Here is a 25,949-nt window from a genome sequence, read left to right as displayed (position 1 = left end):
ATCTTTTCAGTCAGCATTAATATGGGTCACACTTCATCATCAGGTGAGGGGACGGGATCATTGGTTGTGGGCTCCTGGGGGCTGCTCTGTCTATTCCATTTACCAGTGCACCCCGATGGGATGTGTGCTGCTTAGTACCTAAGCTTTGTCTCAGACTCCCAACTCACACTCTATACTCGACTTGGGGTTTGGACTGGGAGTCAGTCCTTGAAGCCAGCTCCCACTTAGATCCCACCCACAGGGACACTGGAGGGAGACTAGAAGGCTGGAAGAGAGGAGGCGGGGTTGCTCCTTCCTGTATGTTTGTTGTTCTGCTTTTCATCCTGGCAGTGGTCCTTTGGTTCAGCCTCCAGTTTGTTTGTTAGTTTTTTGACACAGCCAGCTCCAGCTGGGCAGCCCCCACTCCTCGGAGGTCCACACCCAGCTCACACCGGCCTTTCTCTAAGCTTCTAGAGCTCTACGCTTTCTTCCCTAAAGGTCGTGGTTGCTTCCTTTGGTTTTTTGATTATTTTTATTTTTATTTATTTTGGGCTGCGTTGGGCATTCATTGCTGCATCCGGGCTTTCTGTAGTTGCGGCAAACGGGGGCTACTCTTCGTTGAGGTGCGCGGGCTTCTCATAGCGGGGGCTTCTCTCGTTGCGGAGCATGGGCTCTAGGCACGTGGGCTTCAGTTGTTGTGGCACGCAGGCTCAGTAGTTGTGCCGCATGGGCTCTAGAGCGCAGGCTCAGTAGCTGTGGCGCACGGGCTTAGTTGCTCCGCGGCATGTGGGATCTTCCCGGACCAGGGCTTGAAACCGTGTACCCTGCATCGGCAGGTGGATTCTTAACCACTGCGCTGCCAAGGAAGCCCGATGGGGCCCAGTTTGAAGATGGTTTCTTTCTCCAAAATCAACAGTCTTATAACCTTCTATTTATTCCATTTGCTATGGAGTCTGTACTTCTCACAAATCTTCCTCTTTCACACCTTTATTTCTCTCCCCAGTTAAGAAAAGTCATATAAAACCCTTTTCCTAGTAGTCATCTTGAGTTTATGCTAAGCCTATACATTTGAATAAGTGCATAAAGACACATGTAATGAAATGAGATTTTGGGGGACCTTGAGAGGGAGGGGGTGTATTTTGCACATGAAGGGATGTCAGTCACTGGGGGCCAGTGGGAAGACTGTACCAGGCAGCTTCTGACCAGGCTCCCAATCATCCCCACCTTCCAGTAGCCAGGCCCTTATGCTATTCACTTCCCTTGAGTGTGGTCTGTATCTAGTGACTTGCTTCTTACAAATGGAGTATGGTCGAAGTATGGATGTCACTTCTGAGATTAGGTTACAAATCGACTCTGGCTTCCATCTTTCTAGCTGTCACTTGCTCGCTCTTATGGAAGCCAGCTGCCACTCTGTGAACTGCCCTATGAAAAGGCAAATCTTTAGAAACAGAAAGTAGATTAGTTGTTAGCTGCGGGTGGGAACACGGAATAAATAAATAGCCCTGAGGGTTCTAATAGGGGTCACGAAAATGTCCTAATACTGGATTATGGTGATGGTTACACATCTTGGTAAATTTACAAAAAATCATTCAATTTTACACCGTTACATGGGTGAATTTTATGGTATGTAAAATATACCTTAATAAAGTTGTTTAAAAAAAATTAAGAAAGCTAGTACTATAATAAGTGCAATAAAATCCTGATAAATCAAATGAGATGATCATTTATTTGGTCATAATAACTATAAGCCTCAACAGAATCTTAACACTGAACAACAGAATCATAACACTTACTTAATGAACAGTTACAAACATTATGAAAAATATTGGTGATCCCTGTACCTATAGATACATGTGAGAAGGAAAATGGAACATACAAAAATAAAAAAGTTGGAACTGCAATCTTACCAAGTAAGGTTTCTGAATAAATTTTCTAAAATTTGATTTTACCAAACATGTAGATTTTTGGAATCCATCAACATGAGTATTCTTCAACCTTGTAAAACTGGAATGCTGATCACTCCTAATAAAATGAAAGAGAGAAAATAAGAATCTTTTATTAGTTTACATTTATCCGACAAATAAACAAGAGAAATCAAATTACACCCTTTGGAAACAATTAAAGCAGCGCAACAGTAAAAAAAAAAATCTCAATGATCTATCACTACTAAAATTACAAATAATATTTACCAGGGCTAAAACTCTCATTTTTCAAAAAACATTATTTAGCCAAATTGGCAGTTAGCGATAGGGGGAAAACCATATTCCTAGGACCAGGGTTCTTAATCTGGAGTCCAAGGACAGGCTTCCTAGGGCTGTAACCCCCGAAACCATACATATGTAGAACACATGTTTCCTGAGGGAAGATAGTCACGGCTCTTGAACCTTTGGCAGCACGGGACAGCCCCCCTTGCCAAGAGACTCAGTGGTGAAAGCTCCAGGGAAGAGGCCAGTGAGTGGCTCAGGCCTGCTCACTGGCAGAGCTGGGGCCTCTGATACTGCTGGCTCCCCTCTCCTGTTGTAGTGAGGCCCAGAGGCCGCCAAGGGCTATTCCTGGCCAGCCCTACCTGGGAGGGAGCTCCTTCCTTGGGCTTCTTTCTCCTCTAACCCCGGGGCCTCATTCCCACAGCCCTTGGGGGGTCCTCTCCCTGTCACATCCCACCTCTCCCACAGTGGTCCTCAGACCCTTCCTGCTCTGTGGCGAACAAACGGCTCACGGCTTCGGCCCTGCTACACTCCTCCCACAGGACCCCAGTGACATGGGGACAAAATCCACACTCCGCCTCACTGACCCCCAAGACTCTTCCGGCGCACGCCCTTGCAGCCTTGCCGGCTGCTCCATCCCAATCTCTGCAACACCCACACCGAGCTGCGGGAACATCACCTCCATGCGGCTCTCGGCACACACCACAACCTCGCCTGCCTCTACGCACTGGCCCATTGGGTGCCTTCTGCTGTAATTTCCTTCCAACTCAGATCAACCTCAAGATTTAGCCCCACTTGCACCTGTTCCAAGGCTTTCCCAGACCCCTCTGAGGTGGACTAGGTGTCCCTGCTATGTGCACATGTGGCACTTTGGGGTCTTCACAAGTGTTTGTAACTAATGGTGCACCTTCTCACCAAGCAAGGTGCGATCCCTTCACAGGAGGCACTGCGGATGGTTCGTTCTGTGGTCCCAGCTCTGACCCTAGAATCTGACATGGAATAGCCACTCGGGATTTTTTGAAATGTTAAAAAAACCCATATTCTGTCAAAATGTTCATGATATGGTAGTAAGTCAAAAGAGTAGGGGGCGAAGTCAAATACTGAGAATAATTTCACTTGTTTAAAATATACACATATAGGGCTTCCCTGGTGGCGCAGTGGTTGAGAGTCCGCCTGCCGATGCAGGGGTCACGGGTTCGTGCCCCGGTCTGGGAAGATCCCACATGCCGCAGAGCGGCTGGGCCCATGAACCATGGCCGCTGAGGCTGCGCGTCCGGAGACTGTGCTCCGCAACGGGAGAGGCCACAACAGTGAGAGGCCCGCGTACACCCCCCCCAAAAAAAAAAACCAAAAAAACCACATATATGGCCAGAAAAAAAAAATGATATGAAATGTACTAAATATTAACAGTAATCATCCCTGACTGGTGAAATTAAGAATGCCTTATATTTTTGTTTTTATACTTTACTATATTTTTCCAAATGTTCACCATTAACATGTACTACTTCTATAAACAAAACAATAGACTCTAAAAAGTCCTCTTTGCAAAGCATATATCTGATGAACGGGTAGTACCCAGAATATATAAAGAACCCTTACACCTCAATAATAAAAATATGATAATCCAATTTAAAAATTGGCAAAGGATTTGAATAGATATTTCTCCAAAGAAGACACACAAAAAGCACATGAAAAAATGCTCAATATCATTAGTCATCAGGGAAATGCAAATCAAAACTACAAGAAACTACTTAAAACCCACTAGGATGGCTATAATCAAAAAAATGACAACACCGGTGTTCATAACAGCATTATTCATAATAGCCAAAAGATGGAAACAACCCACATGTCCATCAACACAAAAATGGATAAACAAAATGTGGTGTATCCATACAATGGAATATTATTCAGCCTTATAAAGGAATAAATTATTTTAATGAAATACTGACACATGATACAACATGGATGAAAACATTATGCCACGTGAAATAAGTCAGACTGAAAAGGAAAATTATTGCATGATTCTACTTATATATGTATGAGGTATTCAGAATAGGCAAATTCATAGCGATGGAAAGAATAGAGGCATCAGGGGCTGGGGGTTGGGAGTTACTGTTTAACTGGTACTGAATTTCTGTTTGAGAAGATGAAAAATTCTGGACGTGGGTAGTGGTGATGGTTGCACAACACTGTGAGTGTATTTAATGCCAATGAATTGTATGCTTAAAATGGTGCAAATTCAGTGTTCTAAGTCAGTGCTTAGAACACTGACTAGAACATAGACATTAATATATAAATATTTGTTGAATAGATGAATAAATGATCTTTATAAAGTTAACTCTAGTTCAGTAGATTACAGATTGTTACAACAGCAAAAATAAAAACTGATGTTTTCTATAACTTGCCTAGCTAAAAAGAAAATCTAGGCAGTTTGATGCCCTCTTGAAGTCTACTGATACTATTTTGAAGCTGCTTTATCCCACACATACCACGCCCGTATAACACAGCACCTCAATGACAGTGTAGGGAACTTAGTAATGCTGGTGACAAGAGGGAGAAACGGTGTGTCAGGAGGAGACACGGAGACTTTAGGGTAAGAGGCTGGTCGGAAGTGGGAAAAAATAGAGAACAACAGGGTCTTAGAGACAAGACAGAATGCCCCGGTGTGAGACTTGCTTGGGAAAGGTTTTAAGGTATCAGGGAATAAAAAGTGATCAAGATCTAAATGCATTACAATTTCAGTATCTTCTGTCCTGTCTACACCTTTGGGAAGTCTTCATTCATTCAACAAAGATGAATTGAGCCCAAGGCAGTAGGAATACAATGGTGAGCCAACATAGACACAGAGTCTGCATACAACTTTTAAGGGGGAAAAAAAAAATCACACAGAAGGGAAAGAGCTACATCCTATGATTTATAATTTCCTTGTATTTCACTTCTTCTGTATTTCTATGGAAATCTATACACTGACTTGATTTAAAAGGTTTATGCAAAAATATTAATGAGGTCAATTTTGATAAATTGAATTTTTAAGATAAAAGGATAAAATATTTTTCTTATGTTAACAAGGAAACTGAATTAGGATAAAGTGAGAGATTAAAGCTTCCATATTATTTTTTTAAAAGGATAAACAATAACAACTTCTGGTGAGGATGTGTTAAAAATGGAACCTTCATACACTGCTGGTGGGAATGTAAAATGGTGCACCCACTGTGGAAATAGCCTGGCAGCTCATCAATAAGTTAAACATAGTTATCATATGAACCAGCAATTCCAATCCTAGGTATATACAGAAGAAAAGTGAAAAATATATCCACACAAAAAATTGCATACAAATATTCACAGCACCATTATTCACAATAGCCAAAGGGTGGAAATAGCCCAAATATCCATCAACCGGTGAATGGATAAACAAAATGTGGTGTATCCACACAGTGGAAAGTTATTCAGCCATAAAAGAAATATTCATGCTACAACATGGGGCAACGTAAAAAACATAATACGTGAAAGAAGCCCGTCACAAAAGGCCACCTGTTATATGATTGCAATTATATGTCAAGAATAGGCAAATCCATACAGACAGAAAGTAGATTAGTGGCTGTCAGGGGCTGGGAGGACGGAGAAATAGGGAGTGACAACTAATTGTACAGGGTTTCTTTTGGGGGTGATGAAAATGTTTCGAAATTAGATAGTGGTGATAGTTGCACAACTTTGTGATTATACTAAAAACTACTGAATTCTTCACTTTCAAAAGGTGAATTTTATGGTCAGTAATATCTGAATTAAAGAAAAACACTTCATAGCTCCACCATGCCACACCAGCCATCCAATACGAATAAAACAGTTCAACAGATCCAGAAAAAGACACCTTGCAGGAAGACATTTTTGCACCCTACAACGCCACCCTCAAAGCTAACATTAATAATACTTAATGCTGACCAACTTCTCTGTAGCTTACATGCATCACTTTACTTAATTTTCACCACTACCGTGAGGTAAGTATAATTCTTATCTCTATTTTACGCTGAGGAAACAGAGATTAAGTAACTTGCCCAAGGTCAGTCACATAGCTAGGTATCTACAGAGCCAGGAGTTGAACTCAGGTGTTAACTCCATTGCTCAAGCTCTTCATCACCTCAAAGGGTAAAGATATATTCTGAGGCCATACATGGTCTTTATAATTTGTTGATTATCTTAAATCTGTTTTAAAAAACCTTTTTCTTGGTACACTGAGTTTCTCACACTTGCTGAGTAGTCAAGAAAAGCATGACTGAGAGCTTGTGTCACTAAAGAGCACAGTCATGCCGTGTCATATTAGGAAACTGGAGACTCACCCACCAAGGGACAAGATTTTAACTATTTTCAATTGTTTCATATGCCTCAGCACACAGTTTTGCTATCTTTTAATTAGTCCCAAACTTATTGTCAGTATCAAGTCCAGTTTTAAACAAGCTCCACGTATCTTGACCTAGTTAGCCATAGACATGACTTATAAGTCTAGTCAAGTATTTTAATTTTTGAAACTAAGGACTATGGAAAGAGAATTAGCACTGGTCCTTTCTATTCATACATTCCCACCTTCTGGGAGATCCAAATAGTTTGAGGACCCTTGAGTGAACTGGAAATTTTTTCCCATTAAATTATATCTCATAATCATATGAGGTCCCAGAGTTGCCATGAGTTCTACATAGTTCTCAGGACTAGGGATAAACTGGGACCAATCTAGAATACTCAGAGCCCCTAAAAAGAGGTACAGCGTTGGGGAAGAAAAACAAGGATCTACTGACAATCAATTTGCCACTCATGGCATAAGTACTTCACATGTGCCAGTTCATTTAATATTTATAACCTGTCCAACGTAAATTGGTTATTCTCATTTTATAGAGGAAAAGGCTCCAGAAACTAGGCAAGTTTGCCCAAGAGCAAACAGCTTGTAAACTGGCAGAAGTAGGATTCAAACTCAGGTCTATTCTGCATTTTCTACTACACCTGCCTCTGTTTCACGGACAGACATCCACAAAGAGTTCTGAAAGAGGACGGCACTGACCTCAGGAAATTTTGCAACATTCAAAGACTACCAGAATCTAAAGGGTAGAATGTGTCAGAGTTTCAATCAGCTCGAGCCAAACAGTCCATAAATTTGCTGGTCTTGGCTCCTGCTAATATTAAAAAAGCTACTACACTTCTCTCTAGATTACAAAGACATCAAATACTCACCTACCCCATAATTTTTATTGTTTCAATGAAATAGCATATGATGACCACTGAATAACTTTGAAACATTTTAACAGATTTCACTTAAACATGTAAAATGGATTTGAGGAATTAAATTCCTACACTAAAGTGAAAATTACCATCACACACAGAAAATTGGAAAATATGCTAAAACCAAAAGCTGTCTGATAACAGGATGTTTTTCATCTACTGATTACCTCTCTGCAGCACTAGCTATGTGAAAAATGTGCTCATCTTCATTCTGTAACCGTTCTTTTCTCCTTCTTTCAATGTCATGTCGTAGGTCATTTGGATCTATTATTTTGACCAGAGTCTGAGGAATTTTGACAGAAGACAAACCATTCACATTACTGTTAGTTGCACAAAGACCATATCGAACAAGAACCTTAAGTAAAAGTCCTAAATAAGTTACCTTGTACTCATCCTGCTCATGCTAGTGTAAACTGATAAAAATATTTTGAGACACAATTGACAATACAGAGTCAGAAAAGTTCATAACACTGAACCAAGAATCCCACTTCTGGGATTCTATACCAAAGAAACGTCTATCTACCCAAGTATATTCAAAATATTATATTTTAAAAATAACCATAAAATGAAAGTAACTTAAGTGTGAAAAAAAATTTAAAGGAGAAGGGAAGAATAATTTTATGGTAAATTTAAGTCATAGGAGTAATGTACAAGCATTTAAATTATGATAATGTAGACTATGTGGAAGTAACCATGGAAAAACACTTACTGAATAGTTAATTAAAACTTACAAAGCCTCAATTATAAAAAGGTCATTGGGAGTTCAGAGATTTTACATAAAAGGAATGTTACTATAGTTTAAGTAAAAAGATAAAGCATCCAAAACTACATGTACTGTGGTAGTGTATGTTAAAGCGCTAGACATAAGACTGCAAGGAAAGATGATCAAATAAGATTTTGTCTTAAGTGGTTGAATTAGGGGTGATTTTTTTTAAATCCTCAAATTTCCTATAAGTTTATTATAGTACTTTGATGAGCAGAAATTTTCTGAAAGTATCATTTATTCAATAAACTAACCTATCTCCATAAGTACAATAAAACTGTAACCATTCACAAGTGAAAATATTATTTATATATTCTATCACAAATGTATTAAAATCTCTCCTCTATAAAAACTCTTCACTCGCAATGAATAAATTAGCAGTTCTTTTAGAACTTGATATATTTCTTCTAAAACAAGAGCCAGTTTTCTTCCCCCTGGGCTAGTTAAGATAGTTTTTCTAATTAGCAAAGAAATGGCGGGGAGGGAGGTGTTATGGGTGGGAACAATTAAAAAAATTCAGGGGCTTCCCTGGTGGCGCAGTGGTTGAGAGTCCGCCTGCCAGTGCAGGGGACGCGGGTTCGTGCCCTGGTCCGGGAAGATCCCATGTGCCACGGAGCGGCTAGGCCCGTGAGCCATGCCCGCTGAGCCTGCGCGTCCGGAGCCTGTGCTCCGCAATGGGAGAGGCCACAACAGTGAGAGGCCCGCGTAAAAATTCAGTATTATTTCCATTATTTTTCTAGTTCATATTCCATAGAATGTTTCACACAATCTTCAGTAAACAGAAGAGCAGTGTCAAATGAAACTAAGTTCCTTTGCATTCATTCTACATACAACTTAAAAATATATCCCACATGACTGCTTTGGAAAAAACAGGTATCAAACATACTTTCTGCAAGCTTTACAGTGTGAAGTTTTAGAATGAACATTAAACACTACAATTTTATGTCAATTTTACAAAGCTGTTACCCTTAGGGATTGTCTCTCTTAGGGCATATTTTTGTCTTTTGCCAGTGTTCTCTCTGCAATCTTTTGATAACTAGAGTCACTTGGAGAGCTTTGTAAATTTCAGATTCCTGGGTCTCCATCATTCTTCCTCACCCACTTTAACTACCTTTTTTTACTCCCAATGACCAGTTCCGTTTCCCATTAGTATACCAACAATAAGGTAATCTCTCATCAAAAATTATATTCACTTACCTGTTCTGAATCATATACCATAGTTTGTTTACTCTGAAGCTCGGCCAAAGACATATCTATTCTCCTAAAATAATAAAGGCATATTACAATTAAATAATTATGTTATACACTGAAATCTTGACTCCATTATTACAGAATGGATTTTGAAATAACGCTGGTGTGTCTTGGAGGAAGAAAAAGAAATCTGCTACCAGGTAGTTTTTCACCTATATGGCAGTCTCCCAGGACATACATATCCTGTAAACAACATCACAGTGACGCCTCAGTGGTTCTCAAATCACTAGTCTGTGTAACCTTAAACTTGGCTCCGGTGATCTACCGCATTCTAACATTGATTCAACTCAGCTCACAAGACAGGGCGCACCACCTGTTTGGACAGGTGCCAGCAGAAGAAGACATAGGTTTTCATCCGGCTGCCCTCAGAACAGCCATTTCTGACCACATGAAGCAACCCATGATTTCAATGGCTCGACAACTGTCTTTCATCTTCCAGTGATAACTTCAGTAGGCAATTACTATAGACACAGCAGAATCAAAGTTAGGTAGGTAAATATTTTCAAAGTCCTACACATTTAAACAATGCTAGTCATGGCTTCAATATAACCTAGTCTATCAAAGTGCACTGGCCCAGTACCTGCTTGGGTTAGTCCTGTTTTTAGGCAGGAAATGCAGTTCTAGAGTCTACAACAAGCCCAGGAGGCAGGCAGCACCTTCCCACAATCTGTTCTGAGGCTCATTCCCATGAGTTAAATGGGCATACAATAATCACTCATTACCTGTGAATTTCTGGATCTGAGTTCAATTTAAATTCATTTACATCTGCAGCTTGTGTAACTTGCATTTTTGAGAAACGCTCATGTAGAGTAATTCCAAGTGATGGAAAATAATCTGCTGCAAAAGGGAAAAAAAAGTTTTATCTCAATGTAAAACTGATTCCACTTAAAAGATTATATATAATAAGCACAGGAAGAAGGGACTATTAAAAAACATCCAACCTGTTTTCTCTTGAAAACATATGGGACCTAAGCTTATTCCACAGACTAATTTGTAGTGCTCACACACTTTCCCAAGCCCAAGCAACAGTAAACGGATTTATGAACCCAAAGATTCTGTTCCTATTTAACATGTCTGCTTACTTGCCAGGGGGAAAAGACAGTGGCTCTCTCAAAGAGAGGACAGGACCTTTCTTCTCCTAGGTAAGATCTTCCTACATCTGGGAAGTAAAGCTGGTATACAGCTCTACTCTTCACCTAGAGTAAAAAATAACTCCAAAAACAACCCTGAAACATCAAAACAATTCTGAACAAATGTTAAATGTTATGTTTACATATCACAGAAGGCCTCCTAATGCCATTTTACTTTAACATTAACTGAAGTTCATGAAGACATTCTGAAAGCGGCTATGCTACAAGCTTTTAACAGAATAAAGAGAAAGATAATACACTTGACCCATGAGAATGCTAAAGCAATCCTTTTCCCTAACTTACTGTTCCTGTTCCGGGACGATCTCCTGAATTTTTCTACAATACCAGCTCCCTGTCTGCCAAGAATCACACTTCTTTTGGGTAAGAGGGGCTGGAATTGAGAAGGTGAACTGTTTCAAACTGCATGCTTTAAAGTAAATATGTGCCTTAGTTTGAGGGCTGCAAAGAAAATAATTCATTTGCAAAATATGTTTTATGAAGGTAAAAAAGATTAACACAGTTATCTAGTAAGAAATATAAAATTATAAATTTTGAAATTCTCGAAAGACCCCAGTTTATAATACCCACAACTGCCTTATTTATGCAGCATCAATAAGGAAAGTTATTTTACATGACTAAATTATCCAATTAATGGAAACTGGCCAGAAGCAAAAGCAAAACACAACAGCTCAATGTAAACCTTTGAAGTATTTATTATGCAATGTCCTGATGTCATCGTGTATAACAAATCAAACTGGAATCTTCTATTGATCGCTTAGCATCACCCTTATGGCACAAAGTCCCAGTAATGCCCTCAGGGGCTTTAAGAATACGACCAAATGACCTATACTTCCAAATTTCTTGAGTTTCTTGAGTTTCATATCTGGTTTTTGTTATTTCCTCCTTCCTATTCAGTTATCAGTTATTGTTTCTTTCTGCTCTCAGTACACCTGTCTTTTGCAGTAGCCAACCTCTTCCTTTATAACTTTCAATTTGTAATCTACTATGAGTTGAAGCATCAAGTTATTGGAACTACATATAAAGAACAACTAGGCTTGAATTAATACGTGCTACTCTCTTCACCAGATTTCCTAATTAATGATCTAACTTATAATGAAATATTAATTACTACTACAATATCACAGATATTTACCTATGTCTCGTGAAAAGTCAGTACATTATTTTTGTGTTATCCCTAATGTATGTGTGAAATATACCAACCTTTAACTTGATGGATTATAGTTATGATTTCCTGAGCAAATTCTCCTGTAGGTTTGTTTTCAGTATTCTGAGTTGAGTCAAGATGTTCAAACACTGGATGAAAGTTTTCACTTTTCCTGCCAACAGCAACCAAATCATGTGACATCTGTCTCTCTGTGGAATAGCTAGAAGCAACCCTAGAATAATTTGTAAATGTTTAACTAAATTTGAGACTATTTTACTGAGAAAATAACTTTAAAAGTTAATCAAGATAGCTATAAAACTAAAAAGATGTCTATCTTTTCTTATAATTAAGGCACTAAATTGTATGCCATAAAACATGTACAATAATGAGTAGGAGAAAATAGCTATAGGTACACGGTTTTGAGTTCTCCTTTTCAAATCAGAGATCATTAAATATTTGCCACTTTAATAATAAAATCCTCAAAGTTCTAAGCTAAACAATTTTTACTTCAAAAAATACAGCAAGGCATTGAAGACACTCAATATGCAAAAAGTAATCATTATTTTCTACTCCCAAATGTCCATAAAATTGTAAAGCCAGCAAGCTTACACTATCTTGAAATACTACCATACTTTAAAAGCTGATATCAAACATAATAACGTCTCTGACTTCATAAAAGTCCTTAAAGCTCCATGTCAGTAATGAGAAGCTGAGAATAGTATTTTGAAATCAAATTCTGTTGAGATTAATTTAATCACTTACAAAGTCTCACTGAACTCTCAGAAAATAGTCTTAGTTGTTATCACAGTTATGATCATTAGGAGCAATGACAGTGTTTACCCTAAATATATCCTTAAAGAAATACTACCATTTATTATGTAACCCCAACCATCTTACCATTTTAATGCTTTCTGAATCTTTACAACTTTCATTAAGAGCTTTCCTGACCTTTAAGTACCATTATAAAGCCATGATTATGACATATAACTAACAATTATTCATGCCAAACAAAGGGGCTCAGAGCTTACAAACATTATCTCATTTAATCTTTGCAATAGCTCTATGGGGAGGTGTCATGATATCGAGACAATGGATGTCTTGGTTGTTTTGCTTTTCATCCCAGAGGTTAAGCATTCCTATGAACATAATCCTTCCAAATGTCTTAGTGGGAAAGTTTACTTTATTCCAATAATGCTACTCCTGCTTAAAACTACTCATATTCTTCATCTGGAGGCAGTTTATGCGTCACAGAAGAAAATGCCTCATTATTTATATTTATTCCTCATTTTGGACCCAAAATGGCACTAACCAGCTTATACCCATCTTACTCCTCTGCATTTAACTCTGAATAGCTTTTGGCTCTTCCCGAAACACAAGTTTCAGGAGTTGACGTGTGAGCTAGGCTTTGAAGGTTGGTGTGTTTTAGACATGTGGAGATGAGATGAAAGACGTTTTACGTTTATAGGTTAACAAAGGCAGAAAACACACCTAGGAACTTTGAGCTGTGTGATCTGAGCAGTCTGGGGAAAGGTAGGAGGGCAGGAGGTGTGAAGGTAAGACGCCACACTGCCAGCCTGATGTGACAGGATTAGCTGATGGGAGAGGGTGGGAGGCTCAGTTCTGGCCGCCAGAGGACTGCCTTCTATCAGGTGTCTTGGAAGGGTGTTGCGGTTGACAAGGCCAGTTAGGGGACTTTCGTGAAAAAAGTAATGAGATGCTGAATTAAGGGAGTGTCAGTCTCCCTAATCCTTTTACCTCAACTCCAAAAATTCTACATGTGTTCTTAGGAAGACATGAGCAAACTAATGACTCGGAAAGTGCTTTGTGATAGTTATTAGTTGGAAGAAAACCGAGAAAGGAAAACTTTACATGTGTCATACAGATTTTGTTATCTATTATAAGCTTCCAGAGGGCAGGGGATTATCCATTAGTTTTGGTGGTTGGGTTTTTGTTACTGTTGTTTTGCCAAGCAGTTGGTTTTGTGGATGGATTTTAATGTGTAGAAGAGGAAATTAAGGTTTAATGTAGCTTTTTAATGTTTTCTTAGTTATTATGCACAACACTCAAGTGAATGTCAGGGGAAATATCCTTAAACAGAGAAGGAAAACTGGGGTGGAGTGGTGGGAGGGAACAGAGAACCTGGAAGATTTAATCAGACCGGAAGTAGATGTAGTATTAGAATACAGGTGTTGGCTATATTTTAATTTTTAAAACTGTCTAAAATGCATCTCAAGTGAGAACATTTGATCTTTTCAGCTTAACTATTGTATTGGGGGTATTTTGTGAAACTGTTAACTTGTTGATCAGTAATGTCATGGGAAATATAAAAAGGAAAATATGAACAAAGAGGTGATTAAATTTATAAATGGAAATACCTAGAACATTTTGCATTCTAAAGTTTCTAGAAACTTTTCCTTATAGCAAAAGTATAATTATTTTTAAAAGACTAAATTTCAGGTTATACTATTTTCATGTGTATTTTCTCGAAGGATGATCACTGATATTTTTTTATTAAAAATATTGTTGTGGGGTGTCTCTAGAGCACATTTTTTAACTGATAACAAGTTTAAACACTAAAATTTCAGGAATTAAGTGTAGCTTCAGAGTATACCACAGCACTCCTATGAACTGAGAGTTGGACTTGGAGTGGGGATGAGAGTTAGGCCAGTAATAAAAAATTAGAAGTAAATTTTACTAATTATCTGGTGAAAAATTAGAAGCCTTTATCAGCTGGTTTCGTCTTGGGAGAAACTGAGACTGCAATAAAAACCATTATCAACTGGTTTCCCCTTATAGATAGATCATTTTTATAGTTCCATTTAAACATCTTATTTTTCTCCTGTAAAAAAAATTTTAAAGCTGTTTTTTGGGTATGGAACACGCTTTTTGTACCATTAAACCCCTTTAAACAGAGAGCATTTGTAATTCTTTTGTTAGTGGAGGTTGTTACAGGGCCATTCTAGCTTCTAGCATTCTAGCTTCTAGACATTTCACTAAATGTCTCTTACTAGTTATCAGATACACAGTGAGAAGCTTGGAGCGAATTAGGAGGAGAGAAAGGATATGGGCCTTCTAATGAAAGTCTTTCTGATGAGTCAAGGAAACCACATCAGTGGCATCAACCTGCGGCATAATCACTCCTCCATGTTTCTGCCTTGGCAGGGAGTCGTCTCGACAGGTCTGGTTTGAGAGCAGCGAGCATGAAAAGTCAGATGGAAGCTTTTCCTCTGAGAAGTTAAAAATAGGCACTCAAAACCATCTTGTTAGAGGAGTTTAATTTTTTAAAGAATATCTGTAAGCCCCTCATAACCGTGGAGCGGTTTTGGATATATGGCTGTTAGTGACGTAAATAAATAAGTAAATACATACACGTGTACACCCACACCCCAAAATGTATCCATCTGATTGATTTTTGTTATATGAAGAGGTATTATTTTTTTCTTGTGGTGCTGCTATTTAAGACATATCTCAGGGCTCTCTTCTGGATTTATCTTCAGAGCCTGAAACATCATCATGAAGAACCCTAGCAGCTGTAAATCTCAATTCTTTGGATGGTGGAGTCGCACACCACCTCACACATTCACTCCACTGTGCCGTGGTATTACCAACGTCATCCCATGGTCTATCAGACCAGAGGAGAAGAAACCTAATCCTATGTGGATCCATAGTCCCCGGGCACCCTAACAGATTGTCTCACAGGGTAGGTCCTCAAAAAATACCCGCTGAAGGAATACATGATAAAATGGAAAATGACTTGGACAATATGAAGTGGTGAGTTTCAGCTAAAAAGATGACAGACTTAAAATTGTGAGGCCAATTTAATTTTGTTTTTTAACTTTCTTAGCTTACTTTAAAATTTTTTACTTAGTTTAGACCAATTTAAAATTTTTCATTTTTTATAATAGAAAATCTCAAATATATACAAAAGTTCAGAGGATCCTATGATGAACCTGTCAAGCCAGCTTCAACAGTTATCAACATATGACCAATTGAAGCAGACTCGCAGAGCCAGGAAGAACTACCGGTTAATTTGGGCCCCAAAGTCATTGCCAGGTGACCTGCCCAATGTCACAGAGCTGCTCAGTGACCCACTGGAAAACAAAAACCTATGCATCCCAACATCAAACAGAATGTTTATCTCCCTATACTAGGACCCCTAAGAGACACTAAGAGAAGCTAGGGTGAAACATAGGAATGAAAGGGAAACTTCTTTCAATTTTTGATTTTCGAAAATGTATATGAGAAATATTAGGGGGAAAAAACCCTTAGTTTTTTTGTGATACATAACAGCAAGGTAGCAGGTATGTGTATCACAAAAATATCTCCACCCACAGCTTATTTTGCCTCCAGCCAAATGCCCATCAAAGGTAAACTTGTGTGATTAGGCTACCTTCCTTCAATGCTCGCTGTGGTTTTTCACTCTTCTGCAGCCTAGGCAGCAGCTGTTTCCTCAGAGCATGTGGGCTCCAGTGTCTTCTGGGGCTCATCACCCGCCTCATCCCCCTTTCAGTATGGGGAAAGACCGGGTGGGGGGTAGGGAGGCCCTCTCTATATCTCTTCAGTGAGAAATAAAGGATTAAATGCAAATGTGGCTGAGGCACTCAGTCTAACATCAACTTCACTAGCCAACCTTCTCATCCTAGATGCCTAGTCCCAGCACCTGAGAAGTCAAAGGAGCCTCGGTCCAGGTCCACCTGCCCCAGCTTACTCTTCTCCGGAGACTGGCAGGCTCTCCTCCTCCCTCTCACCTCCTTCCTAGCCTGACCAAGGTTCAGTCTCTCACCTACTCCACCCAACATTAAACCAAAACTCCCTTCACCTGCCCCAAGACTTCCAGATGTATACAACAGTGAGTGTTTGGGGTTCATAACAACCTTAGTACAGATTTTCATATTGTGACTCCCTAATTTCATTCTAAAATATATAATTATGACTCTTGTGTAACTTCTACCTCTGATAACGCAGTTTCTGACAAAGTAGGTCACTAGAATATCGGCTTTGTGTCTGCCTACTGCTATTCTAGATACAAATTAGAATCTAGAAAAACCACTAGGTGATAAACGTACGTTTTCAACTGCATTAATAACTGGAAGAACATATATCAATACTTGACCAAAGCTAAGAAAGTAAACAAATGCATAAAATGAACCATCTTAGTGTTTCCAAAAAAGTGCATAAACCTCTCTAGATTTTAACCAACAAATAACCTCTCTGCACTCTATGATTATTTTAATCTTGTTAAGCAGAGGAAAACCTAATTTATGTTAGCAGTTGAGAACATGGCTCTATTGAGGGTATTAACTACCTTTGTTTTATGGACACTTCATCAGTCCACATATAACTAAATCCAACCCCACAAAATTCTTCCACAACTCATTCATCAATTAATGATTATAATCAGAGAGAAAGATTTTTGTTGACTATGATGCATTGCCATACTGAAAAGGTGCATATATTTATTAAATTATTTATTCTTCAAGTCTTTGAATAGAAAGGACTTACAGTGAAGCTCTTTATTACACAAGCCGTTCTACAGGTCCTTGACAGGTAATTCAAACACGTACTGACAGGCCCCACTAATGGGTCATGAAATTCATAAAAGGACAGTTTATAAATTTATTTATTTATTTATTTATTTATTTTGTGGTACGCGGGCCTCTCACTGCTGTGGCCTCTCCCGTTGCGGAGCACAGGCTCCGGACGCGCAGGCTCAGCGGCCATGGCTCATGGGCCCAGCCGCTCGCTCCGCGGCATGTGGGATCTTCCCGGACCGGGGCACAGACCCATGTCCCCTGCATCAGCAGGCAGACTCTCAACCACTGTGCCACCAGGGAAGCCCCAGTTTATAAATTTAAAACAAAAGTTACAGCAGCCTCAATTTTAGGAAGCTCATTTTGGTGACACATGATGAAGATCAAGCTTCTATTTCTCAATATCAAATTATAAAATTAACAGTGTTTAGCATCTCTAATGAGGTCTACTAAAATAAAATCCTTCAAAATTGGTACTTCTAGCATTCTTTAAAAATGTTACAGCCAATTTATTAATTCTAATTTAAGTATAAAACACTTTATTAAATATTGAAAAATTCAAGATTTTTAAATTTTTTTACTTTTGTTTAAAAATTCAAGATTTTTGTGATTTGATTGTACGTAATTTTACCTCAAAAGGAAAAAAACTGTAAACAAATATTAAATACTGAAATATTTAAAGGGGAATGTACTCATATCTGCATTTCACTTTGAAATGCAGCAAAAAAATAAGATGGAATGATAGATGAACAGATATGTGATTACAGAAGTAAAATGTTAACTGTAGACTCTAGGTGGTGGGTATATAGGTATTGACTGTACAATTCTTTCAACTTTTCTGTATGTTTGAACATTTTCATAATATAATGTTGGAAAGAAAAAAAGCTTAAGGTAACATCCTTAAACTTGATGCTTACAGCAGCTTTTGTGCTCTTAAGACTAAGAACTAATAGGAAATATAATAGCACAAAATGACTTAAGACATATTATATGAAATAGAATACAAAATTATTAATACAACATTATGACAACCAGGTATACATAGAAAAACAACAAAAGGAGCTGTAGGGCTTTCCTGGTGGCGCAGTGGTTGAGAGTCCGCCTGCCGATGCAGGGGACACGGGTACGTGCCCCAGTCTGGGAAGATCCCACACGCCGCGGAGCAGCTGGGCCCGTGAGCCATGGCCGCTGAGCCTGCGCGTCCGGAGACTGTGCTCCGCAACGGGAGAGGCCACAACAGTGAGAGGCCCGCGTACCGCAAAAAAAAAAAAAAGGAGCTGTACTAAAATATTAATAAAATTGTCCTAGGATAGTAGGATTATGGGTGATTTCCCCCGCCCTTCTATTTGTCCGACTTTCTTTAATATAATCATATTTATAAATTCTTTCTGTGTACATATAAATATACATATGTATATTTTAAAATATTTGTTGCAAGTACAATGAATGTAAGAAAAATATCAGGGAGGGGGACTGCCATATCTAACTTTAAGGAAAGAAGCAAAATATATTCTGTTTAAAAAAAAAGACTGTGGGTTTACCTCCCTCACCATCACATTTTGTTCCCTCTAGTTTTTGATTCAAATACAGATATGAGTCAATGGTGAACATAAATACACCAAATCAACATGGTCCTTCACTTTTTAATTCACATACTGGTAGTGTATTAAGGTAACAAAAAGACTTAGCTGACACATCCAAGTGTCAGTGCCTTATTATTCTCAGAATCCATAAAGAGGTAATATTCATAATAGAAAAAAGCATGCAATCCACTGCAGGAGAATACCACTTATTACAAAAGTAGTCATTTTTGTTAAACAATCAAGAGCTAAACCAAATGTCTTATAAATAGGCCTCTTTCTAGACTCTAGCCTAATTGCCTCTACCTAGGAGAAGCTAGTCGGTTGAGCACCACTCCTTTTCAGACGGCAGCAAGAACCACATTAAGTCATCCACCTCCTTGAGTCACAAGGGGACATGTGAATTTGAGCCCCAGGCACGGACTTAGATAAGTCACTTCATCTCTCACTGCCTCAATCTCTTCCTCTATAAAATCAGGGTCTGCTAAGGTCCCTTCCAGGTCAAAAATTCTCTGAATTTCAGGCAACAGGCTCTGAGAAACTAAGCAAGGAACGGGTCTCCTTGAGCACCACCCAGCCTATCCGTGGATATAGAAAATCTGGCAGCATAAAAACATGTAAATTCATGAAGAGGAACAACTCCATAGAATGCCCTTCACCCAAAAAGCATCTTGAGATACAAACGTGGAAACGAACAGACATGACGTCACCCCATGTTACTAATCATGGGATTCATCCCCATTAGAGGGCTTTTTTGAAAAATCCAGGCAATCCCCGCCCCCCAGCTCGAACTCTAAACACATCATTAATTCTATTTTCAAAGGTTCAAATAAAGGTGGCAGAAACAGTTATAGAAAAAAACAAAGATAATACCTGGATGTTTTCTTCACATCTACTTTAACTGTAAGTGATTTCTTCCGAAGAACGGAAGATGAAGGTTTCGAGTCAGAAAGTTTTTTACTCTTATCAAGTCGGTTATGGGAAGAGTTGCTCTCTTTTCTGCCAGCCCCTTCTTTCTTTATTTTGTCCTTCCGTTTGTCATTACAGGGTCTCAAACCAACGTCGCTTTTATCTGAATGAGTGCAGGTAGTGCAGTCTTTCTTAGATGGCTTAAAAGGCTCTTTGACTTGCCCACCTTCAGTCTCTCTCCCTCTTCCAGCATTAAAGCAATCGGACTCTCTATTTACAGGGCCTTTTTGAGAACCGAATTTTCTATCTTCCTCCTTAGAGTACTTCTGAGTTCTTCCATCATAAAAGTCCTGGTCCCCATCTGAGGTCTTACGATGTTTGTGGCGATAGTCACAGGATACCTTGGCTGCTGAACTGGTCTCTGGGAATTCCCTCGGAGCATATCGAAGAGTTTGGGGTCCAAGGTTCCATTGATCTTTCTTCTCTTGGTAAGAAGGGAGAAAATGCCTGGACTTCCACTGCGGGCTCCTGGGAGGCTCTCTGTTTTCATACCTCTCCACGTCTTGAGGTCTTTTTGATGTGTGTCCATATTTTCTGAAATCACGATCCTCAGGATACCTGTGTTGACATAAAGCAGTTTACACTTGCACTAGAGAGAAGTGAGAATTTATGTGTGTGGAATGTTGGGCAATATGGCTTTAAATGCAGAGCACAGTGGCAAGTTAACCTATAATCCCTGAAGCCAACTCATAGATGCACAAGGCACTTAGGAAAATAGCATCATTTTTTTTTAATATTCTAGCCATCAACATGATTCACTCTAAAAATAAACACTTCACTACTACCAGTGGACCAAAACTACATTACAATGCTTTTAATCTTTTTAGACAAAAGCTTTTCAAGGTGGTTATCTTCAACCACAAAGTAAAGAGACTTTTTTTACTTGAGTCTTTATACCAAATTACCCAGGTTTAATGTTATCCTATACCTCGTCTGAAAACAGCTCCTTTTCTCAAAATCTTCAGAGCCTCTTCTAAGTGACTGAGAATATTTTTCGTCTTGTATCCTCTGGTGCCTCAATTCATCTTCATGCCACTGTCCTTCGAATCTAAAAGAATCTGCTATTGACCTCAGAGGTGGTTTCCCTCCTTTTCCACTTCCTCTAACTCTGTGGTCATCAGGAAAATACCTTCCTTGCACTTTCTGGGGATAACAATTCCTCTGGTGCTCCTTGTAGAGTACACTTTCTGAGTATTTGGGCATATACTGAGATCTTCTGTTACTATCATCCCCTCTTCCTGGTAAATATACTTGGGGAGGCTTATAAGTATAAAAATTTTCTAAAGAGTTTCTTCTTATGTTTGGGGAAGATGATCTATGTTCATAAGATCGGTAATGTAGAGTTTCACGAGAAGGAATCCTTGGTTTACTCTGTCCATGTTTCTCATTGTCCATTCTCCAAGTGACAGGTCTTTTTGGATCCTTCCTATATTCATAGCCATAATGCTCAGGTCTTTGCTTGTAGTGTTCAGAATTTCTAGGTACTGGTGATAAAGACCTATGTAAACAAATACAGAAAAGTTTAGTCCATTCAAAGACAATAATTGACTAAGTTTGTCTTAACATGACTTACCCAAATAAAACATTTGCTTTTCCCTGCTTCTTCCACTCAAATTAAATTCATCAATTTGTGATATTTGCATTCTAAATTGTTCACTTGGGAGTCTGATTATGCTTCCGCCCGATTCAACAAGCATACTCTTTTCATCTTAACTAATGTACCCCATGTGCATATCAAAATGAGCTGAGCACACCCATCCTGTTGGAGGAGGACCAGCTTAGGTATGCAGCAGGATCTATTTTGGAAGATTGCTGACAGCAAAGTTCTGGCAAAAGGGCCAGTCAACAAAAGCTTACATCAGGTTCAATGGTCAAGTAAGAAATAAGCAGAAGGAGGGCTAGATTCACACAAGTAAATATGTAGGAGTCTCTGGAAAACTGAACATAACCTCTGAAATTAAATTAGATTCCAAGAGTTTATGATGCACAATAAATCCAAACTCAGACCCAAAACTGACCCCACAGTTTCCCCAATTGATTGTCTACTCTCTCTACTAAGTTTATATCAAGAAGCAAAAACTACATCCTTGAACAGTAAGTGGAGAGGGTGGGAGGAAGAGGGCCTTTGCCAATGAAGCAACTGACAAAGGATTAATCTCCAAAATTTATAAGCAGCTCATGCAGCTCAATAACAAAAAAACAAACAACCCAATCCAAAAATGGGCAGAAGACCTAAATACACATTTCTCCAAAGAAGATATACAGACTGCCAGCAAACACATGAAAGAATGCTCAACATCACTAATCATTAGAGAAATGCAAATCAAAACTACAATGAGATATCATCTCACACCAGTCAGAATGGCCATCATCAAAAAATCTGGAAACAATAAATGCTGGAGAGGGTGTGGAGAAAAGGGAACACTCTTGCACTGCTGGTGGGAATGTGAATTGGTTCAGCCACTATGGAGAACAGTATGGAGGTTCCTTAAAAAACTACAAATAGAACTACCATATGACCCAGCAATCCCACTACTGGGCATATACCCTGAGAAAACCAAAATTCAAAAAGACTCATGTACCAAAATGTTCACTGCAGCTCTATTTACAATAGCCAGGACATGGAAACAACCTAAGTGCCCATCATCAGATGAATGGATAAAGAAGATGTGGCACATGTGTACAATGGAATATTACTCAGCCATAAAAAGAAACGAAATTGAGCTATTTGTAATGAGGTGGATAGACCTAGAGTCTGTCATACAGAGTGAAGTAAGTCAGAAAGAGAAACACAAATACCGTATGCTAACACATATATATGGAATTTAAGAAAAAAATGTCATGAAGAACCTAGGGGTAAGACAGGAATAAAGACACAGACCTACTAGAGAATGGACTTGAGGATATGGGGAGGGGGAAGGGTAAGCTGTGACAAAGCGAGAAAGAGGCATGGACATATATACACTACCAAACGTAAGGTAAATAGCTAGTGGGAAGCAGCCACATAGCACAGGGAGATCAGCTCGGTGCTTTGTGACCTGGAGGGGTGGGATAGGGAGGGTGGGAGGGAGGGAGATGCAAGAGGGAGGAGATATGGGAACATATGTATATGTATGACTGATTCACTTTGTTGTAAAGCAGAAACTAACACACCATTGTAAAGCAATTATACTCCAATAAAGATGTAAAAAAAAAAAAAAAAAAGACATGGACCTCATGCTTAGTCCCTCCGTAAATACTACTAACATAAATAAGTTTTCTTTCCCAGACCTGTCCCCTTACATATAAAATGAAAGGTGTGCTGTTGAACCAGAGATTGTAACTTTGGTGAATGTGTGCTTTAATGCAGCTATAATGCTCTCCAGGGACAGCACATCCTTTCTGTAACTACCTTCTCCAATACCTCAGCATTGCCAACATGGAGCCTTTCATTCCAACTGAGGAGGAAGGCTCCTAGGAGTATCTGGGGAAACAGCCTGAGTTACCCAGACTTCAGGTTAAGAGAGAGGAGTGACACTATCTGGAACACAACAAAGTTCAAATTGGCACCTGGGGACCTTTCCTCCCATCTGACCTGTCCAATCTTCCAATTTCCTCCCTGAGGGTTTAATGTCTTCTAACCAATGAGGCAGCTACCCTTGCAGCTTTTGTTATCGCCCCCTCTGCAGCAGCTGCCACGGAGTTGGAGTAACCAGGAGCAAAAGCCTTTCCTTTTGGTGACATGTCTGGGTCCTTCCTACGAGAAACGAGGCTGATTTATCTTCCTCACGTACATACTGGGATTTATACACTGGACTTGCCAATATCTCCCTTTAGAGTCACCAAGCTAGAGGTACTGGCAAGTGCATTATTTAGCTGAAGTAGAAACTCCGTCATCCAGCTGGCTGCACCTCTTCACAGGAAGAAGCAACTGGAGCCTCCGAGGACTTCCTGGAAGACTTCATCTCTTCCACTGCTAAGGAGAAAAGCTGGCAGCCAGAGGCTGAGGTCTTCCAGACTGATGAAAAACTCAATCTCTTACTTTAATCCTTATCTCACATGGAATACTGCTTTGATATTATATTTCATCTCAGGGTTCTATTGTACAGAGCCCCTTTCTTCTGAAGGAGATTGCTGGAATGGTGGCTATTATTTTTAGTTCTCCTAAAGGGACAAAAGAGACCCAAAGAGTCTGTTGGGAGACAATTCTCCTTGGATGTCTTGTGCTCTGCATGCCTCCTGAGCTTTTGTTCCAAGGCAAACTGCCTGGGAAGATGGGGATAGGGCTTCCCTAAGGGGCAGAGGGCCAATGTGCTTGCTGTCCAGGATAACAAGATAATGTCTCCTCCAAGGCAAAGGCTGGGCAGGGTTGCTTGCTGTCCCTAATGGGGCTCGGGTTCCTCAGCTATGTCAGCATCGCCCACCCTCAGGGGACTAGAGGTAAGGGGAGCACAGGAACATGAAGCTCAAGTCGCCTGCTGCATATGAGTAATAAAGGCCTTTGTCTCTGATCCAAAAGTGCCTTGTGACACACTAATGTGCTAGCTTGCAAGTCGGGTAAGATATCAGACCCTTTACAGTTGGTGACAAAGAGTCCTGAGAAGGCATCCAGAAATCAGGCACTAAGCTTGGCAGGGTCTTTTGCGCCCCTTCACCAGAGCCTACCACAAAAGGGTGAAACAAAATGACCTCTGTGAGGCCCTCCATGTTCAAGCCATTTGCTTCTTTGCATTCCCTTTTCTTTCTGAAGTTCCTCCCCATTACAATTTGGTCTTGTGAACTACAAAATGAAAACTGTTGAAGAAATGATTGATTAGTCATTGGAGAATCATAATGAACAAGCATCATGACCAAGCCGTATTAACATGAAAAATCTTGATCTGTCTTTTGCGTATGTAATTGTGGTCCTCTTTAAAGTTCTAAAATGTACTAGTCACTTTCACAGCTCTGCACCTTTGCTCTTGTCATCCCCTTAACTGGAATACTTTTCTTCTCTCTTTCTGCATTTAAAAATTCTACCCATCATTGAGAATTCCCTGGCAGTCCAGTGGTTAGGACTCCGCACTCTCACTGCCAAGGGCCCAGGTTCAGTTCCTGGTCGGGGAACTAAGAGTGCACAAGCTACACGATGAGGCCAAAAAAAAGAAAAAAAAATTCTACCCATCCTTAAATCTCATCTCTTCTTTGAAGACTTTCTTGGTATCCCTCCTTCCCCTCCACAAAAGCAGAACTATTCCCTCCCTGTGGATCCAGAATACCTTGTCCCAGTCAGTAGTAGCACAACACTTTTCCTACAGTATCATAGTTGCCTATGGTGTCAATCTGCCCAGTCAGGCTGCGTGCTTGCTGAGGCTCTGTACACAAATTTGCCTTTGTAGCCCCAGAACCTGCCTATAGCAGGTATACAGTAAAAACTGGTTAAATTGTCCCAATCTAATTATATATACTATTGATACTACCAACAAGCAAAGAGGAGAGTTGATTTATAATTGAGTTGTTCAAAATTCTATTACTCTGCCATGAAGAAGAAGACATAGGAAACTCCCAGTTTCTTCAAACATATTGATTATGAAAATAATTAAACTGAATATACACTGAAGAGTTCTAAACCACTTACTGATGCAAAATATATAACACTCTCAAAGGTGTTTCTCAGTCTTCCTTTCTGTGGCCATTGCATTTCTTTTATTATGGATTAATTCTAGCTGCCAGCCATAATTAAAGAAAGCTGTCAGGTCCTAGAATCTAGAAATATAAGGTCGATCACTATGAAGCAGCTACTGTGAATAACCAAGTCCACGAGCTTATTAAAATAGGTTCTTAACAATACTGGTGAATTTGAAAGTCGAAGCACATCCCAAACCCATGCTTACGCTGCTAAACTAAGGACTGCTCACCTGTGCCTCCACCTGGGGGATCTAGAGCGTGACCGTGCCATCCTTTGACATGTGAGCCACTATCCACTTTTTACACTGCAAAGAAACACAATATTAGCAAGTTTGTAGAAATGGCCTGCAACCCGCTCTAAAAACAGTGAACGCCACTGACAAAAAGTAATTTAAGCCCTCTGTGCCTCAGTTTCCTCATAGGACCCACCTTACTGGAATCTTGTAAGGATAAAATGAATTAGATC

At 39.5% G+C, this 25,949-nt stretch overlaps 1 protein-coding gene across 7 annotated transcripts in view; it reads right to left on the bottom strand.

Moving 5' to 3' along the window:
• Positions 1 to 25,949, bottom strand: part of BCLAF3 (BCLAF1 and THRAP3 family member 3) — a 66,193-nt gene that overhangs the window by 22,366 nt on the left and 17,878 nt on the right. For 6 of the 7 annotated variants that reach the window (XM_060002798.1, XM_060002795.1, XM_060002799.1 and 3 more), the window contains 8 exons: positions 25,714 to 25,788; positions 20,766 to 21,335; positions 19,742 to 20,395; positions 11,814 to 11,989; positions 10,185 to 10,299; positions 9,409 to 9,472; positions 7,616 to 7,731; positions 1,887 to 2,001 (listed from right to left, as the gene is read on the bottom strand). In XM_060002798.1, the coding sequence (XP_059858781.1) occupies positions 1,887 to 2,001; positions 7,616 to 7,731; positions 9,409 to 9,472; positions 10,185 to 10,299; positions 11,814 to 11,989; positions 19,742 to 20,395; positions 20,766 to 21,335; positions 25,714 to 25,754 (1,851 nt within the window). In that variant the 5' untranslated portion in view covers positions 25,755 to 25,788. The remainder of the gene's footprint in view (positions 1 to 1,886; positions 2,002 to 7,615; positions 7,732 to 9,408; positions 9,473 to 10,184; positions 10,300 to 11,813; positions 11,990 to 19,741; positions 20,396 to 20,765; positions 21,336 to 25,713; positions 25,789 to 25,949) is intronic. The other variant, XM_060002801.1, reaches the window with a different exon arrangement.

Source organism: Delphinus delphis, chromosome X (genome assembly GCF_949987515.2).
Source record: "Delphinus delphis chromosome X, mDelDel1.2, whole genome shotgun sequence".
NCBI lineage: Eukaryota > Metazoa > Chordata > Mammalia > Artiodactyla > Delphinidae > Delphinus > Delphinus delphis.
The sequence above is the reverse complement of the archived record's forward strand: the minus strand, read 5'-3'. Positions and strand labels throughout refer to the sequence as shown.